Raw genomic sequence first — 23,813 nt, forward strand, 5'->3', positions numbered from 1 at the left:
TAATGTATAACAGTTTCCCTGATATTTACAATTCCAAAGTATCCTATAAATAAGTAGAAAGTATTTAGGAACATTCAGCATCAGAATTTGCATTTTAAATAGCTAATTTTTACATACACCTATTTTCATAATACTGTTTACAAAAAAAAAATGTGCGATTTTTTCATGTTGATATAACCTGTTTGTTTATGTTTCGCATCTTAAATAATATGGTGAACTATACATTTTTTGCAATGATTGGAAAATTTAAACTAATATATCAATTGATAATAAATGCAGTTTTTGTACTTTTGTACAATTTATCTTCTAACATAATTCCTGGAAATGATATGTATCCTATGTTGAAAATGAACTACAGTGGAGCCTCATTTACCCTGACCCTTTGGTTCTTAGTCAATTTTTCCGGATATGTGAAGCATCCAGATATCTGAATTATCACTTAAACAAGGCAAAGTAACTTTTAAAAATTCCGTTCCGATGAAAAATCATCCGGATACTGAAGCATCCGGATATCTGAAGGTCCACTGTAGATATATTCAGTATGGATGGACACCCTAAGATGATACATGATTGTGCATTTCTTTGAAATCAAAACAGGATTTCCTTGATGTTTACAGCCTCCTTAAATTGTCCAGAATCTAACTTATCACTGTAAGTGCATGAAATTCATTTGCCATTGATATTTATGTTCCCCAAACGAAGTTGGGGAACATATTGTTTTTACTCTGTTTCTTATTATTAAGGTCTTCCGTCTTCACGGAAGACCTTATAGTGATTCTATTGTTTCTTATTATTAAGGTCTTCCGTCTTCACGGAAGACCTTATAGTGATTCTATTGTTTCTTATTATTAGGGTCTTCCGTCTTCAGCGGAAGACCCTTCTATTATTCTTATGTTTCTTTTTCAATTTTCTTATTATTATTCTTTTTCTCTGCACAAATTTTGTGCAGAAGATTTCTCAGAGATGGCTTGATCGATTTGCTTCAAATTTTCAGGGTTGATGTAGGATCATCTGAAGTTTATACCATTTTTTTGATTTTTCGAAAATCACTTCCGGTCTAGAGTTATCGCCCTTTTATTAAAATTCAGCGAACCTTCTTGTCCGTCATTGATCTCAGAAACGACTTGAGCTAGAGCGCTGAAATTTTCAGTGATGATAGAGGACATGTTCCAATGTTACTGGGAGTTTGGATAGTTTCCGGAAGTACCTAGTATGAAAGCTCGGTAGGGGTCAAAATTTAGAACACGAATCACGAGTGATTTTTGGAGACATTTTGCATGATATCTTTTAAAGTATAAATATTTTGTAAAAACATACTGAACAATATTTGTACAAAATGACAAGATCTTTCATATGATTCCTTAAAAAAAGTGCTGACTCATCACATTAAGGGCCAAAAGGGGCTAAAAGTCTTTTTTCGATAACTATTTAACAGTCAATATTTTGTTATACATTAATGAAGCAAAGATGTTCATCTCAACCATTTACAACTATATATTATGATTTCCATGTCGTACAGTACATAATTAGGGGCCACAAGGGGCCAGAATGCTAAATCTTTGATGCTTTATATCTCGAAAGGGAAAAATATTTTGATAAGCATTATTGAACAAAAGTTGTTCAAAATAATGATGTGAACAAAATGCAATCTTTCAACATTTGCTAAACGTCCCCATTAAGGAGTTGAAGGGTTGGCCCCTAAAAATTTCTTTTTCTAATATCTCAAAAACGAAAAAGAATTTCTGAACAATTGTTGAACACAAAATGTTTAAAATCTTAAGATCTTTAAGATGAAATCTCGAAAAAGGGGCTGGGCACTCGAATTAGGGGCCAAGAGGGGCCAAAAGTCTTCAATCAATAACTCTTTATCTGTTAATATTTTTTAATACATTACTGAAGCAAAGATGTTCATCTCAACCATCTTCAACTATATATTATGATTTGCATGTCGTATGGTACATAATTAGGGGCCATAAGGGGCCAGAATGCTAAATCTTTGATGCTTTATATCTCGAAAGGGAGAAATATTTTGATAAGCAATATTGAACAAAAGTTGTTCAAATAATGTTCTGAACAATATGCAACCTTTCATTTTTTGCTAAACGTCCCCATTAAGGAGTTGAAGGGTTGACCCCTAAATATTTCTTTTTCTAATATCTTAAAAACGAAAAAGAATTTCTGAACAATTGTTGAACACAAAATGTTCAAAATCTTAAGATTGTTAAGATGAAATCCTGAAAAGGGGGCTGGGTAATCGAATTAGGGGCCAAGAGGGGCCAAAAGTCTTCAATCGATAACTTTTTATCGGTTAATATTTTGTAATACATTACTGAAGCAAAGATGTTCATCTCAACCATCTAGAACTATATATTATGATTTCAGTGTCCTATGGTACATAATTAGGGGCCATAAGGGGCTAGAATGCTAAATCTTTGATGCTTTATATCTCGAAAGGGAGAAATATTTTGACAAGCAATATTGAACAAAAGATGTTCAAAGTAATGTTCTGAACAATATGCAACCTTTCATTTTTTGCTAAACGTCCCCATTAAGGAGTTGAAGGGTTGGCCCCTAAAAATTTCTTTTTCTAATATCTCAAAAACGAAAAAGAATTTCTGAACAATTGTTGAACACAAAATGTTTAAAATCTTAAGATCATTAAGATGAAATCTCGAAAAGGGGGCTGGGAACTCGAATTAGGGGCCAAGAGGGGCCAAAAGTCTTCAATCAATAACTCTTTATCTGTTAATATTTTGTAATACATTACTGAAGCAAAGATGTTCATCTCAACCATCTTCAACTATATATTATGATTTGCATGTCGTATGGTACATAATTAGGGGCCATAAGGGGCCAGAATGCTAAATCTTTGATGCTTTATATCTCGAAAGGGAGAAATATTTTGATAAGCAATATTGAACAAAAGATTTTAAAAATAATGTTCTGAACAATATGCAACCTTTCATTTTTTGCTAAACGTCCCCATTAAGGAGTTGAAGGGTTGACCCCTAAATATTTCTTTTTCTAATATCTTAAAAACGAAAAAGAATTTCTGAACAATTGTTGAACACAAAATGTTCAAAATCTTAAGATTGTTAAGATGAAATCCTGAAAAGGGGGCTGGGTAATCGAATTAGGGGCCAAGAGGGGCCAAAAGTCTTCAATCGATAACTTTTTATCGGTTAATATTTTGTAATACATTACTGAAGCAAAGATGTTCATCTCAACCATCTAGAACTATATATTAGGATTTCAGTGTCCTATGGTACATAATTAGGGGCCATAAGGGGCTAGAATGCTTAATCTTTCATGCTTTATATCTCGAAAGGGAGAAATATTTTGACAAGCAATATTGAACAAAAGATGTTCAAAATAATGTTCTGAACAATATGCAACCTTTCATTTTTTGCTGAACGTCCCCATTAAGGAGTTGAAGGGTTGGCCCCTAATTATATCTTTTGCTTATAGCTCAAAACCGAATAAGAATTTCTGAACAGTTGTTGAACCAAAAATCTTCAATATCTTAAGAGCTTTAAGATGATATGAAAAAAGAAACCGATTTCTTAAATTAAAGGGTCGTTACGGGCAAAAAGACGATTTTAAAAGACATTAATGTTCAATGTCTTTTTACAGATTGTTGTAAATCATTATTTTAGAATGAAAATCGCAATCAAAATCTTATCTCATCTCATCAAGAATTGGACGGAAGACCCACTCGTTGCTCGCAACGAGATCTCATCTAGTTATCATTATTATTCTTTTTTTTTTAGACAAAATTTTGTGCAGGCGATTTCTCGTAAACTATTCGGTGGAATTCATTGAAAATTTCAGGAATAATAGGTCACTATATGAATTTTATATAAAATTCAGTTTGTTGGAAAATTCGTTACCAGTGCCAAGTTATGGGCAATTTCCTGATTTTAAAATGCAATTTTGTCTTCGAGTGTTCTCGAAAACGGCTCAAGATATTAACTTGAGACTTGTTAGAGATGATAGACCATGAGTTATAGATGTGCAATTTTGCCTTCGTTTGTGTCGTCAGTACTTCCGGTCGCTACAGGAAGTGAATTTAAAATGTGCAGTTTTTCAACTTTTTTTGTTTTTCAATATTTTTCTTTGATATAATTAATGTTAATGGAGACCGTACTGGAAAGGCCTAATATATAATTTATTTTAGAATTGATCAATCCACACACTAGATATTCGCATTTAAAAATCTGAAGCGTGTCCAAGATGGCGGGGCGTCTCCGTGAACTCCGCCATTAAGCAAGTCAAAGAAGGTCAGCTGAGCGTTTAGATGAACGAAACTTCTACCAAAAAGATTTAAGAAATGTAAAGGATTCTTTGGATTGCCACGTTGCAATTACGTTGCATTTAGTATAGTTTTAATATGAGGTTTCCTCAAACGTCTATTGAAATTGCTTTTGTTTGCATCTCAAAGTAGAATTTAACATGCCTACAAGTGGAAATACGACGACTTCAACCTTTGGTTTTGCACCAGGGAAAACTTGTAAACAGGATACAAAATTCGTGGAAAATTTTACCGAGTTCAGTGTTTTAGTGTCATTTGGTCGTATACGATATTATATTTGTGATAAATATACTTTCTAACGCTTGAAATTCCGGTTATAAGAACATACATTTCTAATTTTCATTGAAGTTATCTCATCCATTCAATAGATCAAACATTTCAAAGAAATAGCGTTAAGAACTACTTGTGACGTTTGGCAAGAAATAATGTATCGTGACCCGACTTAAGTAGTAGACTAATGGCGACAATAGTGCAGAAATATATAACATTGGCATGCCTGTATATGGAGTTGCATGGAAAAAAAGTTGAATACATATCGAAAAAAGGAAAGAAAACAGTATCATCTGTTCATCAATAATAGAATATCTATGCTAAAAATTACTGTTAAAACTCAAGTAACTAATTCTGATGTGATCATCTTGAGCAAAGTTTAGCAAGCTGGCTGTCATTTTACAATTCCAAACTGAATTTTAAAAAAAATTGTAATGTATGTTGGAATCAAAGAGAAAACCAATCTCGCGATATTCGAATGTTAAATTTGAAGCGGATTCCCAAAGGTGTAATGGGTTCCACAATGGATATTCACGCTGGCGACCCGGGTTCGACCCCCCTTGTGTCCGATTTTTAAAATCACTTTTTATGCGCCCGGATCGATAGATCCCGGGCGTATATTGTTTTAGTCCTGTCTGTTTGTCTGTTGTCAACTTTAACCTTGGCCATAACTTTTGAACAATAAAAGATAGAGACTTCATATTTGGTATGCATACTCCACTACTCAAGTCCTTTCAAAAGACATCAAGGTCAATGACCTTGTGACCTTGACTGTGACCTATATGCTAAAAATAGCTTTTTCCACTGTTTGTCATAACTTTTTAACCATAGGAGATAGAGACTTCATATTTGGTATGCATACTCCACTAATAGAGTCCTTTCAAATGACATCAAGGTCAACGATCTTGTGACCTTGACTGTGACCTATATGCTAAACATAGCTTTTTACACTTTTTGCCATAACTTTTGAATCATAGTTGATAGAGACTTCATATTTGGTATGCATACTCTACTGATTAAGTTCTTTTCAATGACACCATGGTCAATGACCTTGTGACCTTGACTGTGACCTATATGCTAAAAATAGCTTTTTCCACTGTTTGTCATAACTTTTTAACCATAGGAGATAGGGACTTCACATTTGGTATGCATACTCCACCAATAGAGTCCTTTCAGATGACATCAAGGTCAATGACCTTGTGACCTTGACTGTGACCTATATGCTAAAAATAGCTTTTTACACTTTTTGCCATAACTTTTGAACCATAGGAGATAGGGACTTCATATTTAGTATGCATACTCCACTGATTAAGTTCTTTCGAATGACAATATGATCAATGACCTTGTGACCTTGACTGTGATCAATATGCTAAAAATAGATTTTTTGAACTTTGTTTCCGCCGGGCGCATAGTGATTCACAAACACATCTTGTTTTCATTTTGATTTTACTTTTTTTTCTGAATCGGACGGAAGACCTCTCGTTGCTCGCAACGAGTTTCTTTTCTAGTTATGTCGCCCCGAACGAAGTTGGGGACGACATATTGATATTGTACGCATGTTTTTTTTATCCAGGCTGTTTCTCGGAGATGGCTGGGACAATCTTCCTGAAACTTTCCTTCAAGGACGATCACTGGTTGTAGTTGTGCAGTGAGGTCGTTCAGTTCCAATATGTCTACCGTTGCCATGGAAACCTGTAAAAAGCGACAAATTTTGTCCGAGAGTGTTCTCTCTGGTCCCTTAAACGTTCGTCATGAAACTTTTCTTATTTTAATGATTAGTATCTGTAGTTCTGCAACTCGTATTTAAAATTTTCATATAATCGATTATTGCCATGGAAACCAGGTGAAAGTTAAAATTCTTTAATTTCGATTTTCTCAATAACTACTCAGGCAATCGTTTTGAAACTTTCAATGTTTATTCCTTGCAATGTGTCAAAGTGATTTCTACTTTCAAAATAATTGTAATGAGTCGCTCACGGTTGCCATAGAAACGAAACAGAAAAAAAGATTCAGATGTACACATGTGTTCTCCAAGGTCTAGGTCAAAGGGTCAAAGTTCGTCGTATCCAATAAAAGTTCTTTTCACAAGGATTACATATTTGAAATACAAAAGCCCTAGTACTTACCGTTCAAACGTTATGGCTATTTACTATGTTCAAGACGCCCCCCCCCCCTCTTTTTATGAAGCACACAGCCAAGTAGAATACACAGATATAACATATACAACTTACAAGTAACTTTTTAAAATCTTCATTCATAAAATTCAGTTCCCGTCATGTGATATTTTGCCATCATTCATTCTCCTTCTGTCTTGTCTCTTGAATTTATAAATATTTTATTTTATCTATATAAAAAAAAAACGATTGTCAGCTGCATTTATTATCATTTCGCGTTTTCTTGTATATCTATCACTTGTATATTATTCATTTCATTAGATAGTGCAAGTATAAATTAAAAAATTGGTACGTCATTTCCATAGTTTTTATTCATTCATAAATTCTTTGATCCGCTCCTGATGGTTCGCAAAGCCTTGATCACCACTGTATACAAAACATTCATCTCGCCGAAAATGTTTGATTCCGCTAAACTGAGAAAGTTCACACATGATTTATTATCTCATAACACACATCAGCTCTCTGCAATGCAGAAATGCTCGAATTGATGGTGGCATGTCAGATTCGTTTTTCGGTAGAACCTCTAAAATGAAAGTGAAAGAGGGAAATTTCAGAGTTCTCACTGGCGTTACAATACACAAAATAATTCGGCTGATCTTCTTCATAAATTACATTTCCCAAGCTTTTATCATAGGAAAGATACTGCCAATTAACAAGTATGAGGCTCAGTTCAGTACATCTGCCAGATTTCTTTTATGCAAGTCTGCAAATTGAGCGACTTGTAATTTTCCTGCACTACTTTCTTCTCCTACCGATTCTAAAAATAATGAGTGGGATGTACCGAATTAAGGTCTTCCGTTTCCAATGGAAAGGACTGATATAACTCAATGGTTGTTCAAACTTAGCTTATGTACTTTTGTTTTAGTGATGATAAAAATGAAAGTCTTGTCTAATACGGGGCGACATATGCTATTGCTTGCAATAGCAGACTTTCTAGTTATTATTATTATTATTATTATTCTTTTTTTTTAGACAAAATTTTGTGCAGGCGATTTATCGTAAACTATTCGGTGGAATTCATTGAAAATTTCAGGAATAATAGGTCACTATATGAATTTTATATAAAATTCCGTTTGTTGGAAAATTCGCTACCAGTGCCAAGTTATGGGCAATTTCCTGATTTTAAAATGCAATTTTGATAAGAGTGTTATCGAAAACGGCTCAAGATATTAACTGGAGACTTGTTAGAGATGATAGACCATGAGTTATAGATGTGCAATTTTACCTTCGTTTGTGTCGTCAGTACTTCCGGTCGCTACAGGAAGTGAATTCAAAATGTGCAGTTTTTCCACTTTTTTTGTTTTTCAATATTTTTCTTTGATATAATTAATGTTAATGGAGACCGTACTGGAAAGGCCTAATATATAATTTATTTTAGAATTGATCAATCCACACACTAGATATTCGCATTTAAAAATCTGAAGCGTGTCCAAGATGGTGGGGCGTCTCCGTGAACTCCGCCATTAAGCAAATCGGGTTCAAGAAGGTCAGCTGAGCGTTTAGATGAACGAAACTTCTACCAAAAATATTTATGAAACGTAAAGGATTCTTTGTATTGCCACGTTGCAATTACGTTGCATTTAGTATAGTTTTAATATGAAGTTTCCTCAAACGTTTATTGAAATTGCTTTTGTTTGCATCTCAAAGTAGAATACAATATGACTACAAGTGGAAATACGACGACTTCAACCTATGGTTTTGCACCAGGGCAAACTTGTAAACAGGATACAAAATTCGTGGAAAATTTTACCGAATTCACTGCTTTAGTGTCATTTGGCTGTATACGATATTATGTTTGTGATAAATATACTTTCTAACGCTTGAAATTCCGGTTATAAGAACATACATTTCTAATTTTCATTGAAGTTATCTCATCCATTCAATAGATCAAACATTTCAAAGGAATAGCGTTAAGAACTACTTGTGACGTTTGGCAAGAAATAATGCATCGTGACCCGACTTAAGTAGTAGACAAATGGCGACAATAGTGCAGAAATAGATAACACTGGCATGCCTGTATATGGAGTTGCATGGAAAAAAAGTTAAATACATATCGAAAAAAGGAAAGAAAACAGTATCATCTGTTCATCAATAATAGAATATCTATCCTAAAAATTACTGTTAAAACTCAAGTAACAAATTCCGATGTGATCATCTTGAGCAAAGTTTAGCAAGCTGGCTACCATTTTACAATTCCAAACTGAATTTAAAAAAAAATGTAATGTATGTTGGAATCAAAGAGAAAACCAATCTTGCGATATTCGAATGTTAAATTTGAAGCGGATTCCCAAAGGTGTAATGGGTACCGCAATGGATTTTCACGCTGGCGACCCGGGTTATCTCTTGTGTCCGATTTTCAAAATCACTTTTTTTCAATTTGATTTTACGTTGTTTTTTTTTTACTGAATCGGACGGAAGACCTCTCGTTGCTCGCAACGAGTTTCTTTTCTAGTTATGTTCCCCAAACGAAGTTGGGGAACATATTGTTTTTACTGTGTTTCTTATTATTATTATTATTATTATTATTCCTGGGAAAATTTTGTCCTTGAGTGATCTTGTAAACTACACATCCGACTAAGGTAAAATGTTTTTAGGGTCAATAGACATGTTATGTAGATTTGCCGAACAAAGGTCATTTTGCGCGCACGTGCTTGCAAGAGCGCGCACGTGCAACATGTAAAATGACCGATTTAATTGATATAGGCGTAACTTTTTTAATTTTTGATGAAATGCTTTGAAACTCATAATGTAAGGATATATTAGTAATATAGACAATATGACATGGTCAAAATAGCAAGATCTCACGCGCATGCACGTGCGCTGCAATCTGATTGGCTGAAACTAAAGTCTCAATATCTTTCTTGTTTTTTGAGGAAATCCTTTGAAATTTTGAATATAGCCTTGTATTAGGATATTCTACAACATGATATATAGAAATTATCATGAAAACACGTGCATGCACGTGCGCTGCAATTTGATTGGCTGAAAATTTAGAAAGCTATAACTCCCTTGGTTTTCAACCAAACAGGATGGGATTTGGAACATAGATATATAAAATGGACTTCTACAAAAAGGTATGGTCACCATGCACATGCATACACGTGCGTGTATGTGCGCTGCAATCTGATTGGCTGAAACTTTAAACAGTTATAACTTCCTTGGTTTTCAACCAAACAGGATGGGATTTGGAACATAGATATATATAATGGACATCTACAAGAAGGTATGGTCACCATGCACATGCATACATGTGCGTGTACGTGTGCTGCAATCTGATTGGCTGAAACTTTAAAGAGTTTTAACTCCCTTAGTTTTCAACAAAACGGGATGGGATTTAGAACATAAATAGATTTAATGAACTTCTACAAGAAGGTATGGTCACCATGCTCATGTATGCACGTGCGTGCACGTAAAATGGTAAAATCAAAAATACACTTGAATGAGCGAAATTTTTTTTAATACTTTTGGATTAAATACTTTAATATTTAGTATATTAAAAAATATATAGATTGTGTAGACAAGATGATATGGTCATTACGTACATGCATTCACATGCGCACACATGCAATGCTAAAATTTGAATGAGCATGGTACATTTCTGAGTAAACATTGTTAAAATCTCAATTGCATAGAGATTGTGTTATTAAATGAAGCTTACAGGGAATATGGCACCAAAAGGGAGTTGGGGAGCGTTTGGGGAACATCTGTAACGGTCCCCGTTACAATTAGCACTAGTTATGTTCCCCAAACGAAGTTGGGGAACATATTGTTTTTACTCTGTTTCTTATTATTATTATTATTATTATTATTTTTCTTCTTCCTGGGAAAATCTTTTCCGCGAATGATCTTGTAAACTACACATCCGACTAAGGTGAAACCTTTTTAGGGTCAGTAGGCATGTTATGTAGATTTGCCGAACGAAGGTCATTTTGCGCGCACGTGCCTGCAAGAGCGTGCACGTGCAACACGTAAAATGACCAATATAATAGATATTGTCGTAACTTTCCTATTTTTTGATGAAATGTCTTGAAACTCATAATGTAGAGATATCTTAGTTGTATAGACATGATGACATGGTCAAAATAGCAAGATCTCACGCGAATGCACGTGCGCTTCGCTCTGATTGGCTAAAACTTAATTCTAAATATCTTTCTTCTTTTACGTCATAATGATTTGAAATTTTGAACTTAGTCACACATTATGAAGATCTACAGCATGATATATAAAAATTTTCATGAAAGCATGCGCATATGTGCGTGCTGCAATCTGATTGGCTGAAACTTTAAATGGCTATATCTCCTTTGTTTTTTGACGAAATGCTTTGAAATTTAAAACATAGTCATGCAATAGGAAAACCTACAATACGATATAGAAAAAAAATCATGAAATCACGCGCATGCACGTGTGCTGCAATCTGATTGGCTGAAACTTGAAATGGCTATAACTTCCTTGTTTTTCAACTAAACAGGATGGGATTTAGAACATAGATAGATATAAGAGACTCCTACAAGAAGGTATGACATCCTACACGTGCACGCACGTGCGTGCATTTGGAACGAGTGGAATTAAAAATACACTTGAATAAGTGATTTTTAATACTTTTGGACTGAATACTTAAATATATAGCATATTAAAATCTATAGATATTAAACAAGATAATATGGTCATAACGTACATGCATTCACATGCGCACGTGTGCAATGCTAAAAATTGAATATATTTGGTATCCTTCTGGGAAAACGTTGTCAAAGTCAAAAATGCACAGAGTTTGTCTTATTTAATGAAGCTTACAGAAAATATGGCACCAAAAGGAAGTTGGGGAGCGTTTGGGGAACATCTGTAACGGTTCCCGTTACAATTAGCACTAGTTATTATTATTTTTCCTGGGAAAATTTTGTCCACGAGTGATCTTGTAAACTACACATCCGACTAGGGTAAAATGTTTTTAGGGTCAGTAGACATGTTATATAGATTTGCCGAACGAAGGTCATTTTGCGCGCACGTGCTTGCAAGAGCGCGCACGTGCAACATGTGAAATGACCAATATAATGGATACTGCTGTAACTTTTCTTTTTTTTGATGATTTTTTTTGAAACTCATAATGTAAGGATACATCAGTAGTATAGACAAGATGACATGGTCAAAATAGCAAGATCTCACGCGCATGCACGTGCACTTCGCTCTGATTGGCTGAAACTAAAGTCTCAATATCTTTCTTGTTTCTTGTCATAATCTTTTGAAATTTTGAACATAGTCCTACATTATGAAGATCTATAGCATGATATATAAAAATTTTCATGAAAGCATACGCATGCGCGCGTGCTGCAATCTGATTGGCTGAAACTTTAAATGGCTATATCTCCTTTGTTTTTCGACGAAATGCTTTGAAATTTAAATCATAGCCATGCATTAGGATATCCTAAAATAGGATACAGAAAAAAATTCATGAAATCACGCGCATGCACGTGTGCTGCAATCTGATTGGCTGAAACTTTATATGGCTATATCTCCTTTGTTTTTCGACGAAATGCTTTGAAATTTAAAACATAGTCATGCATTAGGATATCCTTCAATACGATAACGATAAAAATTTATGAAATCTCGCGCATGCATGTGTGTTGCAATCTGATTGGCTGGAACTTCAAATGGCTATCACTCCCTTGTTTTTCAACCAAACACGATGGGATTTAGAACATAGATAAATATAAGGGACTCCTACAAGAAGGTAAAGACATTATGCACGTGCGTGCACGTGAAATGAGTAAAATTAGAAATACACTGGAATGAGTAAATTTTTAAATACTTTTGGATCAAATGCTTTGATATTAAGTATATTAAAATTTTAGATAGTGTAGACAAGTTAATATGGTCATTACGCACATGAACACGCGTGCAATGCCTATTTTTAAATATATTTTGTATTTTTCTGGGAAGACCTTGATTAAGTCTAAATACCATAAAGTATTTCTTATTTAATATAGATTACAGGGAATATGCCACCAAAAGGGAGTTGGGGAGCGTTTGGGGAACATCTGTAACGGTAACCGTTACAATTAGCACTAGTTTTTTTTCAGTTTAAGTAACTTTCATTTCATACGCAATATTTTTTTTTTATTTTGTAGATAGGAGGACAAGCTAAAATAATGAAGAACCCGTTGTATTTTGAATTTGTAATTTCTTTTTTAATAAAATGTAGTAACAATAAATAATATATGAATACTATAATCTTATACTTTTAAAATTAAATTCTGGTTGTAACGCTGCATTTGATTGGATAAAAAAATTACTTCATATCGTATAAAATGGGTTGCCTACGTCACAATGACTTACGTCAAAAACGTATCAATCCGCCTGACGTTACATTCAAATCTTGTACAAATTAAAGTCATTTTGTTAGAACAATTATCTTTTTTTCTTACATCAAATGAATGAAAATTAAATTATAAACAACGAATTAAATAGCCACCCATTTTATACGGTATAAACTGGGTTGGATCAGTTTACGCTTCGCGGTTTATAAAGCGTAAACTGTCCCAACCCAGTTTATACCGTATAAAATGGGTAGCTATTTAATTCATTCCTTATATATATTAATCTCTGTTACCCTAGAAGAGAAATACAGTGTAACCATATATTAAATTTTTATGCCTTGTTTTACGGAGAAGTAATTGTTCTATTTAGACAAAAAATACAGAAGGTAATCAAATTAAGTTTATTTTGAGCTTAAATTCAATAACTGAAGGAACTGGGTATTGCATAGTTTACTGGGGTGGGGGGGGGGGATTTTATACTACTTGAGAATGCCCTCATATCAATAAAGCATGAGGAACTTAATTTGTATTTCTTGAAAAGAAAAAAAAGCAATATGGGATGAATTTTTATAAGTCATATTGCTGTTCAAATGTGTTGTGATGAATTTTATGTAACTAAAACCTTTTAGATCAATTAGACTATTTTAATGCAGAAAAGAGACTTCCATATATACAGTCCAATATACAATTTTATATAAGAAATCATAATTGTACAGGACGACAATAATGTAATTTTGATTAAATCAAAGCTCATAAATAGTTTTTCCATCGCATTCAAATAAAAACAACAGATGTTTAATTACATTGTTGTTGTATTTTTCTGTCATTTAAATACTTATTTACAATTTTGCAACAAAATTATCCGAGATCAAAGTTGCAGCTCATATTGTTTAAACACAATGTTTACTATGAATATTACCGGGAGAATTTAAGGAAAAAAATTACCTCAAAACAGTCTTGAAAATTTTAAGAATATATTTCATGTTTAAAATAATACCACATTATAGTGAACACATACAATTTTTATACTAGTACTCTTTGGTAGAGATAATAAGCCTATGAGGCAAAGTCTATAAATATTTGATCATCAAAAGTAGAATTAAATATTTAAAACTTAATGATGGGAGAGAGAGAAAACTCTGAGGCTTGATGGTCCTGAAATCTTTCAAGAGTGTTTGCAATTTTTTCTAGAGCTATAACTTTTCTTTCCTCTAATTCCGACTTTTTCTTCTTCATTCTTACAAACTCTTCCATTCCTAGAAAAAAGGAGGGGCATTCGCAATATCAACCAATGAAGTCCCTTTCCTTTGCATTTCTATATAAATTTTTAAAATATAATAATATAATATACAAAGAATGGTAAAGGTTTATATTGTCTCAACTTAATTCAAATATGAGTTGCATAGTAAAATATGTGTTTAAAAATAAAGTATGCACTAATGTGTTGTAACTGTACCATTTTGCTCAGCTTTTCTCCTGCTAGAATCTTGACTCTTCTTCAAATCTTTCTTCAAACTCTCTGATGCTATGAAGAAAAATTGTCTTTAGTTAAGTGTTGAATAGAGTATTATTATGTTAATTTAATTATTTAATTAAAAACAATAAGTCTATAATCCAATGCTCACTAGTAATACAGACCTGTCTACCCTTTTCATTTCAAGGGTCAAATTTGGAACAACTCTAGACTTATTCTATTTGGTAACGTCAACAAATATCCGATGATTTTGCCAGCGACAATTTGATTGGTTGATAGAATTTGACCTCTGACGTGACCCTCTATGGGATGTTGTTAGATGTTAGTGTAGTGAGTATGTGAGTGGATCTAACATCTTATATTAATTAGATTGTTGTGGCCCTGCCCTACCCCCGGGGTTATTGATTTGAAGAAACCTGAATCTACACTACCTGAGGATGTTTCCCATTTAAGTTTCATCTATTCTGGGAGAGTGGTTCTTGAGAAGAACTTTAAGACATAACACAAAAAACACAAAAAAATTTCACTATTTCTGAATTATCTTCCTTGGATAAGGGTATGGCCCTTCATTTGAACAAACATGAATCCCCCTCACCTAAGGATACTTTGTGCCAAGTTTAGTTGAAATTGGCCCTGTAGTTTTAGAAAGAAGTCGGAAATGTGAAAAGTTTACTGACAGAGAGTTGGATGCCGGACAAAATGTGATCAGAAAAGCTCACTAGAGCTTTCTTCTCAGGTGAGCTAATAATAAATGAAATGTTTCTGATATCAAGTATACATACATACATACATACCAGTACATGGAATTGAGGGCTCTTCAGAAGTTACATGTATGTCAACCACACATTCTAAAATTTAAAAATCTTGATGTAATATATTAGATACCACATACAGTGTATGTGAATAAAATAAAAGAAAATGTCTTTCATATGTAAGAATAATTCCAATGAAATTTTATTTTTTTTCATAAATGATGAATATCTTCTTAGTGCATATTAGTCGAAATCAATATATTTACATTTCACATTTAATTTGCTTAAAAAGTTTGAGGTAAGCTACAGCAATGAAGGAATAATAGACCATCATAATGATAGACGGAAAGGGGAATTTCATGAAGGATGCTCAAAAAATGTGAATTTTGATTATAAAATCAACTCAGTGACTAAACCAGATTACCATAAACAAAATGTGTTATATATTCCTTTGACCTGAAACATTGTTAGATGTTGCACTGCTATCTCCGGTTGCACCTGTACAATTCAAATCACAATTCAAATCCAATTTCCCCTTTGTTTGACCTGTTCATCAGATATAAAAAAAAGAGTATAAATCAGTACATGTATTTAATGCTTACAAAATTTTACAGCTAGATTTCCAATCATAAAGCAATTTTATCATACAGATAAATTTCTTTGTATATGCATTTAATTTATGAAAAGTAAATGTCTGAGATTCATGTAGCTGCAGAAGTGTATCTCTCTGCTTGAGAAAATTTGGACAGATAAAGCATAGAGCTACAGATCGTAAAAACCTTCGATTATCACTGAAGCTTATTGTCGCTCACTTAGGATATTTTGCTTGTATATGTTTAAGACCGCTAAAAAGTATATAAAGTTTCAAGGGTAATAGTAAAAATATGATTAATTATAGGATACCAATCTAATAGCCAGAGAAAGGTTAAACTACATGAAATAAAAGCCTACAGTAGCGATAAATAATCATCAGCGTATAAAATCGAAGCTTTTAAGGTTCTTACAAAGCTTGCCTTGGATCTGTAGCTCTCTACTTTATGTGTCCTAATTTTCTCAAGCAGATTGAGAGCTACAGTTCTGCAGCTAAGATTCAGTCATTAGGCCACTCCAATAAAAAAAAAATGTTTTTCGGACCCGCACGCTTGTATTTAAACAAAATTATACAAATAATATTAATTTAAAATCCCTGCAGTTAAGATAAACGTGAAGGTTAAGATTCCGTTGTTATGTACTGTTGAATTTTTAACATTTAGGAAATCCCCATGGCTTTACAGTACATGTATTAGAAAATTCCGTAAAATAATACGTTACTGATCGGACTTTGTGGGTTTGTTTGATATTGTAAAAAAATGTTTAAAGAGAACAAGTGAAAAAATTAAACAAGTCAAAGAGGTTACAATAAGTAGATTTTAATGATTGCTCACTATATTAGAAATAAAGTAAAACACTTTTGATTTCTTGGTCTTAATAAATGTAAAATTCTCAATCTGTACTATTTACAAGTCAGTGGTAGTGTATGACTAGCTACTATATAACATGATTTCACAAATTCGAAATGACAAATTCTCAATCTGTATTTATAAGTCAGTGATGTTTGTGAACAAACAATGCACACTCTTGCGTAAAACAAATCCCACAAAGTAATCAAATCATTTTTCTCTTTATAGTTTCAACAACCTAAGATTTATGGGTACACAGAGAGGACGCTAGGTTAAGTTCATGGGAATTCAGTAAAACGATACTCAAGGTCTTGAACTTCTCGCGATTCACGAGCTTTATTGAAATGTCATTAATTCTATGCAAACAGAAACGACCATCCTCTCCAAGTCCAGGCTTACAGACTCTAACAACGATGTGGGGATGTGACAAAGCAACAACTTCCCGTAAACAAAATTGAATAGTTTATGAATTGTTTACGGAAATGGGAATTTTAGGCTGTGTGCACATATTTTTTTCGACCTTTGTTAATTTGATATTTATATCTTCTTTAATTTTTCATTTCCACCACACATTTGTAATGTCGAGATAAGGCGTAAAGAGTTACGAGGTGATGCTTTATAATATGTGCGCTTTATGGAATGATTCATTGGTTCAGTACCGAGTTTTACTAAACGATGAAAAAAGTACGAGCGGGTTAGCTGTTAAATATAATATTATGACTTTTTTGTAGGCAAGATTTTTAAGCGGGGCATGAAAAAATTTGAGCAGACAATTGTATTTTTTCTGATTTGCAGAGTAAGTAGATTAAAGGTACGATAAATAGAGCGGAAATATACAGAAAACAGCACAGAATCCCCAGGGTGCGGGGATTTTAAATGAATATTATTTGACAGTGTATAATTTTGTTTAAATACAAGCATGCGGGTCCGGCAAACATTTTTTTTATTGGTGTGGCCTAATGACTGAATCTTAGCTGCAGAACTGTAGCTCTCAATCTGCTTATGAATATTCGGACACATAAAGTACTAGTAGAGAGCTACAGATCCAAGGCAAGCATTGTAAAAACCTTCGATTTTATACGCTGATGATTATTTGTCGCTACTGTAGGCTTTTATTTCGTGTAGTTTAATCTTATTCTGACTATTAGATTGGTATCCTATAATTAATCATATATTTAACTATTACCCTTGATACATTATATACTTTTTAGCGGTCTTAAACATATGCAAGCAAAATATCTGAAGTGAGCGACAATAAGCTTCAGCGATAATCGAATGATTTTACAATGCTTGGATCTGTAGCTCTATGCTTTATCTGTCCAAATTTTCTCAAACAGAGAAATACATTTCTGCATCTACATGAATCTCAGACATTTACTTTTCATGAATTAAATGCATATACAAAGAACTTTATCTGTATATGCATATGCTTCATGATTGGAAATCTAGCTGTAAAATTTTGTAAGCATTATACATGTACTGATTTATACTCTTTTTTTTATATCTGATGAACAGGTCAAACAAAGGGGAAATTGGATTTGAATCGTGATTTGAATTGTCCAAGAGCAACTGGAGATTGCAGTGCAACATCTAACAATGTTTCAGGTCAAAGGAATATATATTCATACATTTTGTCTATAGTAATCTGGTTTAGTCATAGAGTTGATTTTATAATCAAAATTCACATTTTCTGAGCCCCCTTCATGAAATTCCCCTTTCCGTCTATCATTATGATGGTCTATTATTCCTTCATTGCTGTAGCTTACCTCAAACTTTTTAAGCAAATTAAATGTGGAATGTAAATATATTTATTTCGACTAGTATGCATGCACTAAGAAAATATTCATCATTTATAAGAAAAAATAAAATTTTATTGGAATTATTCTTACATATGAAAGACATTTTCTTTTATTTTATTCACATACACTGTATGAGCTATCTAATACATGTATATTACATCAAGATTTTTAAATTTTAGAATGTGTGGTTGACATACATGTAACTTCTGAAGAGCCCTCAATTCCATGTACTGGTATGTATACATCTATACTTGATATCTGACACTTTTCATTCATTATTCATAGCTCACCTGTTCAGAAAGCTCAAGTGAGCTTTTCTGATCACATTTTGTCCGGCATCTAACTGTCCGTCCATCTGTCTGTCAGTAAACTTTTCATATTTTCGACTTCTTTCTAAAACTACAGGGCCAATTTCAACTAAACTTGGCACAAAGTATCCTTGGGTGTGGGGGATTCATGTTTGTTCAAATGAAGGGCCACACCCTCATTCAAGGGGAGATAATTGGGAATTAATATAAATTTTGTGGCATGTTTTAAAAATCTTCTTCTCAAGAGCCAGTGAACCACTGTGCCAGGAAAGTTGAAACTTATATGAAAGCATCCTCAGGTAGTGTAGATTCAAGTTTGTTCAAATCATGACCCCCGGGGGTAGAGCGGGGCCACTTTATGGCCGACCAAAGTTTTATATAGAAACTTATAGGAAAATTCTTTAAAAATCTTCTTCTCAAGAACAGCAAAGCCATAATTGATCATATTTATATGGAAGCATCCTCAGGTAGTGTAGATTCAAGTTTGTTCAAATCTTGACCCCCAGGGGTAGGGCGGGGCCACAATGGCCAACCAATGTTTTACATAGAAATACATAGGAAAATTTTTTAAAAATCTTCTTCTCACGAATAGCAAAGTCATGACTGGACATGGAACTACTTTTGGATTTAAACTTTTCAATAATAAACCAATTTCTACTTTTTCCTAGCCACAGTGCTCAGGTGAGCGATGTGGCCCATGGGCCTCTTGTTTCAGAATAGCAAAGGCATGAAGGATCATATTTATATGGAAACATCCTCAGGTAACTTAGATTCATAGTTGTTCAAATCATGACCCATTAATCATTGACCTTCATGTTTGACCTAATTTTCAAAATTTTTCACCTTGATGATTAATTTTGGTGGTTTTAGCACCACCCCTCTGGCCCCAGGAGGGACGAAAACAGATAGCAATAGGTACCAAACTTTACTCAGGTGACCTAAAAATTTTAGCTTTAAATTTAAATGATGGAAATGCTTTTAAGCAATGTATTCTTTTGTCATTAGTGTTACTTGGATGTTTTCTTTCAAGATAAAAATTTACCAAATGTCTTTTACATCTGTTTTCATAATTTACATTTCAGCTTTGCCATCACAAACGTGCAAGAGTAAGAAGAGTCTGGAACCAGTAGGAAAAAGAGGACTGGAGAATATGGTAACAGTTAATAAAAGAATTTCCATCATTAATAAAAACAAGACACCAATGGAGGAAAGATATAATCGTGCTCACTGCCAGACCAGGGTGTCATAAGAAAATCTTTCAACGGATAACCAGAGTCACCCAGCAGGCAACCACCCTCTGGCAATTTAGCAATAATGTCCGGAATGGTGGAGTTTGACATGATGTATGCATCATGCGCACTGCCTGGGAATCGGCAATTGATGTTTAGAAATCTTAAATAAAAGTATGATCATTATGACATTGTGAGATTGTAAAGAAAATTCAGCATGCAGGAAGAGAAACAAAATGTTCTCCATTTTAAAATATGTAACAACTTTTGTAAGTGGACTGCATTGTACAAGTTTGCAAAAAATATTTAAGCATACCTCATCTCTGCGTCCACAACCCCTTGGATATTAAGGGCATGAAATTTTTTTCTCGATACATATATGTGTTCATCCTCGGTACCCATCCCTTTGATGGGGATGAGGGTCCCGTCAATAGCCCCTACCACGTTGAGGAAACGGGCGATGCTGTGGAATTCGTCTTTTATTTTCCTTAAAGAGTGCACTGAAGATGGGAATTTAATGTTCTGCAAGTGCTCACAAAGGGCTTGACACACCCTTGGTAAACATACTGAAACGGACGATTTCGAAACCCCGTGAACATCTCCAACTTCCGAAAAGAAATCTGCTTTTGCAATGTAACGCAACGTACATAGGACCTGAAATAGGAACAATGAGAATATTTTTTTAAAAAAATTACAGGTCACACTTTTCATCATATACGAAGTTAAAAGCTTCTGTTTTCTGGAGGATAGTTAGAACTCGGTTTATATAACTTTTAAGGGGATGAAGGACCTTTAGCTGAAAAAATACCTGTCATTTAATTTTTTCATATTTTGTATTTATCTTATTTATTATGTCCTACATACTATAAAGCAGACATATCAATAGGTTTCTAGACTTATTTCTGAGATATTGAGTGACAAATACCATGCCCCAGAGTGTCTATGCGGAGTTTTTATTCTCCGTGTTTCTGGGTCCATTACTCGGTCGATAATTGAAATTCTTCACCATAGATAAAAAATATACTAGCGGAAATGTGTCTTTTAAAATATTTTAGAGTATGAATAGGGTTAAAAATTCGAAAAAGCAAAATTCTTTTGTAACACCACAACTGGAGACGGAAATTTAAGACTTTTTTAAGGACAACTTGAACCATAAAAAAATTAATTTGCAAAAAATCCTATCATTCAATATTTGAAAATTTACGTCGAAGTTCAAGGTCGTCATTGTATTGATTAACTGTAAAAATATCGATTGGTGAAGCTGAGCTCAATATTGCACGGGGCAAAGTTAAACGAGTCGTGATCATGAGAAAAACGTGTCATGTTTACATTTCTCGAGTACGGGAAAACCCAACTATGACGTCACACATTCCTGAAATAAGCGAAATAAGACAAACCCACAGAACTTTTCCGTCAACAACCATGTAAAAAATTTTTTTTCGTTCTGAAATTTACAAAATACCCTACCATGTACATATTATGGCCCGTTTTTATGATTTTATACTACCCGTTTGTACGATGTATGATCTTACTGAACTAAGAGATCCACTATGACGTCAAAGACGCACTGGACGCGCAGAGTAGGGAAACGGCAGAGTGGATTAATCTATTCCGTAATTTGATAATATTTGCAAGAAATTTTGAATGTTTTCGGATATTTTTATACTAGATGGTGAACGCAAACAAACAGTCAAAAAAATTATACAAGTACTGTGGTTTCAATCTCGTTTTGTACATATTTTATCAGAGATTATGACGTAAATCAACTGAGTCACGTGACCATACATCCTTCATCCCCTTAAATTATGTTTTCATTCTTATGTAAATTATGAAATTTGTTTTGATAAAATAAAGTTATAAAACCATATTAAATTTAAAAAACTATTTAAAGCGTCTGTGTTAATTGAATTTTCAATTTTGTTGAATTAATTATTTTCCCGCTAAAACTCATTTAACAAAATTCATGTAACCGAAAATTAAAAAAAAAACTAACACTTAAGTGTTAACAAGATATGTGTACGTCACTACATGTATGTGTTGTGTATGAATAAATGCTCTTTCAAAAAGAATTTTGTTTACCCTCCAAAACACACAATAAACAAACAGGGATTTTATTTATTCCTTAATTTTTAACACCATAGAGAACTGTTTTCTTTCTTCATGATTTCCTTTTAGTACATACTCTAGGGTAACAAAATTAAGATATTTAAGTATAATTTTATCATCTGTCTACTTTTACCGGATTATTATTTTCTTGACCTAACGGTTTATCGTTTAGAAACTCCCGTTGCCATAGGATGTGACACGGATACTTTCAGTTTCAATGTTTATTACCTGCAACTGAGTGGGGATAGCATGTGATCTTTCTGTATATGGCCGAAGTTGCTCATCTACCCCATCGATCAAATCAAAAATTATCCTTCGAGGGAAACGGTACCTAGAAATGAGCTTCGAGTCGTCGAAAGAATCCAATGGCTGGCTTCTGTCTCGGAAAACACGCTGTTTGCGCAAAGAACGCTGCATAAATAATATAGTCGCCATTTTTATTTAGAAGTTGAGAACACTAAGTGATTTCTTACGGCTGCTATGGAGCACAAGTAGATTTTCACGTAAATCTACGTCAAATCGTAAGATACGATCTTTAGTAAAACGCAAAATCGACGTAAGTTACGTCTACGTCTACGTTTACGCCTACGTTTTGACTTACGACCTTTAGTAAAACTGGCTACAGACCCTTACCATGCACATCTATAAATTCCGTATTTTAGTTTCAGTTTTCTACTTGAAAAACGAAATTAATATATAAAGAGAAACGAAATTATTAAAAGTAAAAAAAACGAAATTAATAAATAAAGAAAAGCGAATTGATTTATTTAATAATTTCGTTTTTTCTTTATATATTAATTTTGTTTCTCTTTATTTAATAATTTCGTTTCTCTTTATTTAATAATTTCGTTTTTATTTATATATTTATTTCGTTTCTCTTCATACATGTTATATATTAATTTCGTTTTTTCTTTATTTGATAATTTCGTTTTTCTTTATATAATATATTAATTTCGTTTTTCTTTATTTAATATTTTTTTTTTCTTTATTAAATAATTTCGTTTTTCTTTATTTAATAATTTCGTTTTTCTTAATTTATTTTTGGTTTGCACTATTGGGCTTCCGTAGTTATGTATATTTATTGATTAATGTTTCAAGCCGAATTGGCAATATTTCATCCATAAGCTGGTGATAAAAAAAATACCATAATGGGCCCAGTTTTCAAAGTTTTAGGTTTCTCTGGCAGCCACTATACATATAATGTTTTTTTACAATAATAACTGAGATGAATGTATATTCACTTTTTATTTATTATATTATACACGGTACAATTTACATTTGTACAATACTAATTTCCGCGCGTGCTGTTAATCGTTTCCACTCAAAGAGACGCAAACTTAAACCATCTTTAGTGGGACATACCTTCGTTCTTTCATATGTTGGGCAGTGAGGGTGAGGTAAATCAGGATCATAATACGGGGCTCGTACGAATTTCCTTATCGTTACACATTTGTAAGGAGAGTGCACTTGAATGTACATTTAGTGTCCTAGATTGTGAAAAAAGTTTATTCCTGTCTCTCCCCTTTGAACTGCTTGCACTGCTTCTGTAGCAGACATTATACACCATTTTAATTAGGGATGTCAACGAATATTCGAATATTCGAATATTCATTCGATGAGTTGATATTCGAATACAAAT

At 33.3% G+C, this 23,813-nt stretch overlaps 1 protein-coding gene across 1 annotated transcript; it reads right to left on the reverse strand.

Moving 5' to 3' along the window:
• Positions 1-14,109: 14,109 nt before the first annotated feature.
• Positions 14,110-22,710, reverse strand: LOC134231700 (putative nuclease HARBI1). The gene is made up of 7 exons (XM_062713676.1): positions 22,403-22,710; positions 20,385-20,722; positions 20,068-20,231; positions 15,750-15,839; positions 15,336-15,389; positions 14,524-14,592; positions 14,110-14,323 (listed from the first exon to the last, which is right to left on the reverse strand). Exons 1-7 carry the CDS (start codon positions 22,607-22,609, stop codon positions 14,175-14,177), a joined length of 1,071 nt encoding a protein of 356 aa, XP_062569660.1. The 5' UTR covers positions 22,610-22,710; the 3' UTR covers positions 14,110-14,174.
• Positions 22,711-23,813: the final 1,103 nt, after the last annotated feature.

Source organism: Saccostrea cucullata, unplaced genomic scaffold, assembly GCF_032062105.1.
Source record: "Saccostrea cucullata isolate Sc308-1 unplaced genomic scaffold, CSIRO_AGI_Scuc_v1 ctg198, whole genome shotgun sequence".
In the NCBI taxonomy this organism is placed as follows: Eukaryota; Metazoa; Mollusca; class Bivalvia; order Ostreida; family Ostreidae; genus Saccostrea; species Saccostrea cuccullata.

What these genes read in the sequence shown, in the direction of transcription:
- LOC134231700 (XM_062713676.1), bottom strand. Translation starts at nt 22,609, where the DNA reads ATGGCGACTATATTATTTATGCAGCGTTCTTTGCGCAAACAGCGTGTT. An exon ending in CTATCCCCACTCAGTTGCAG is followed by an intron (nt 20,723 to 22,402) that starts GTAATAAACATT and finishes TTCCTATTTCAG; the next exon opens with GTCCTATGTACGTTGCGTTA. An exon ending in AACATCTAACAATGTTTCAG is followed by an intron (nt 15,390 to 15,749) that starts GTCAAAGGAATA and finishes TTTAAATTTTAG; the next exon opens with AATGTGTGGTTGACATACAT.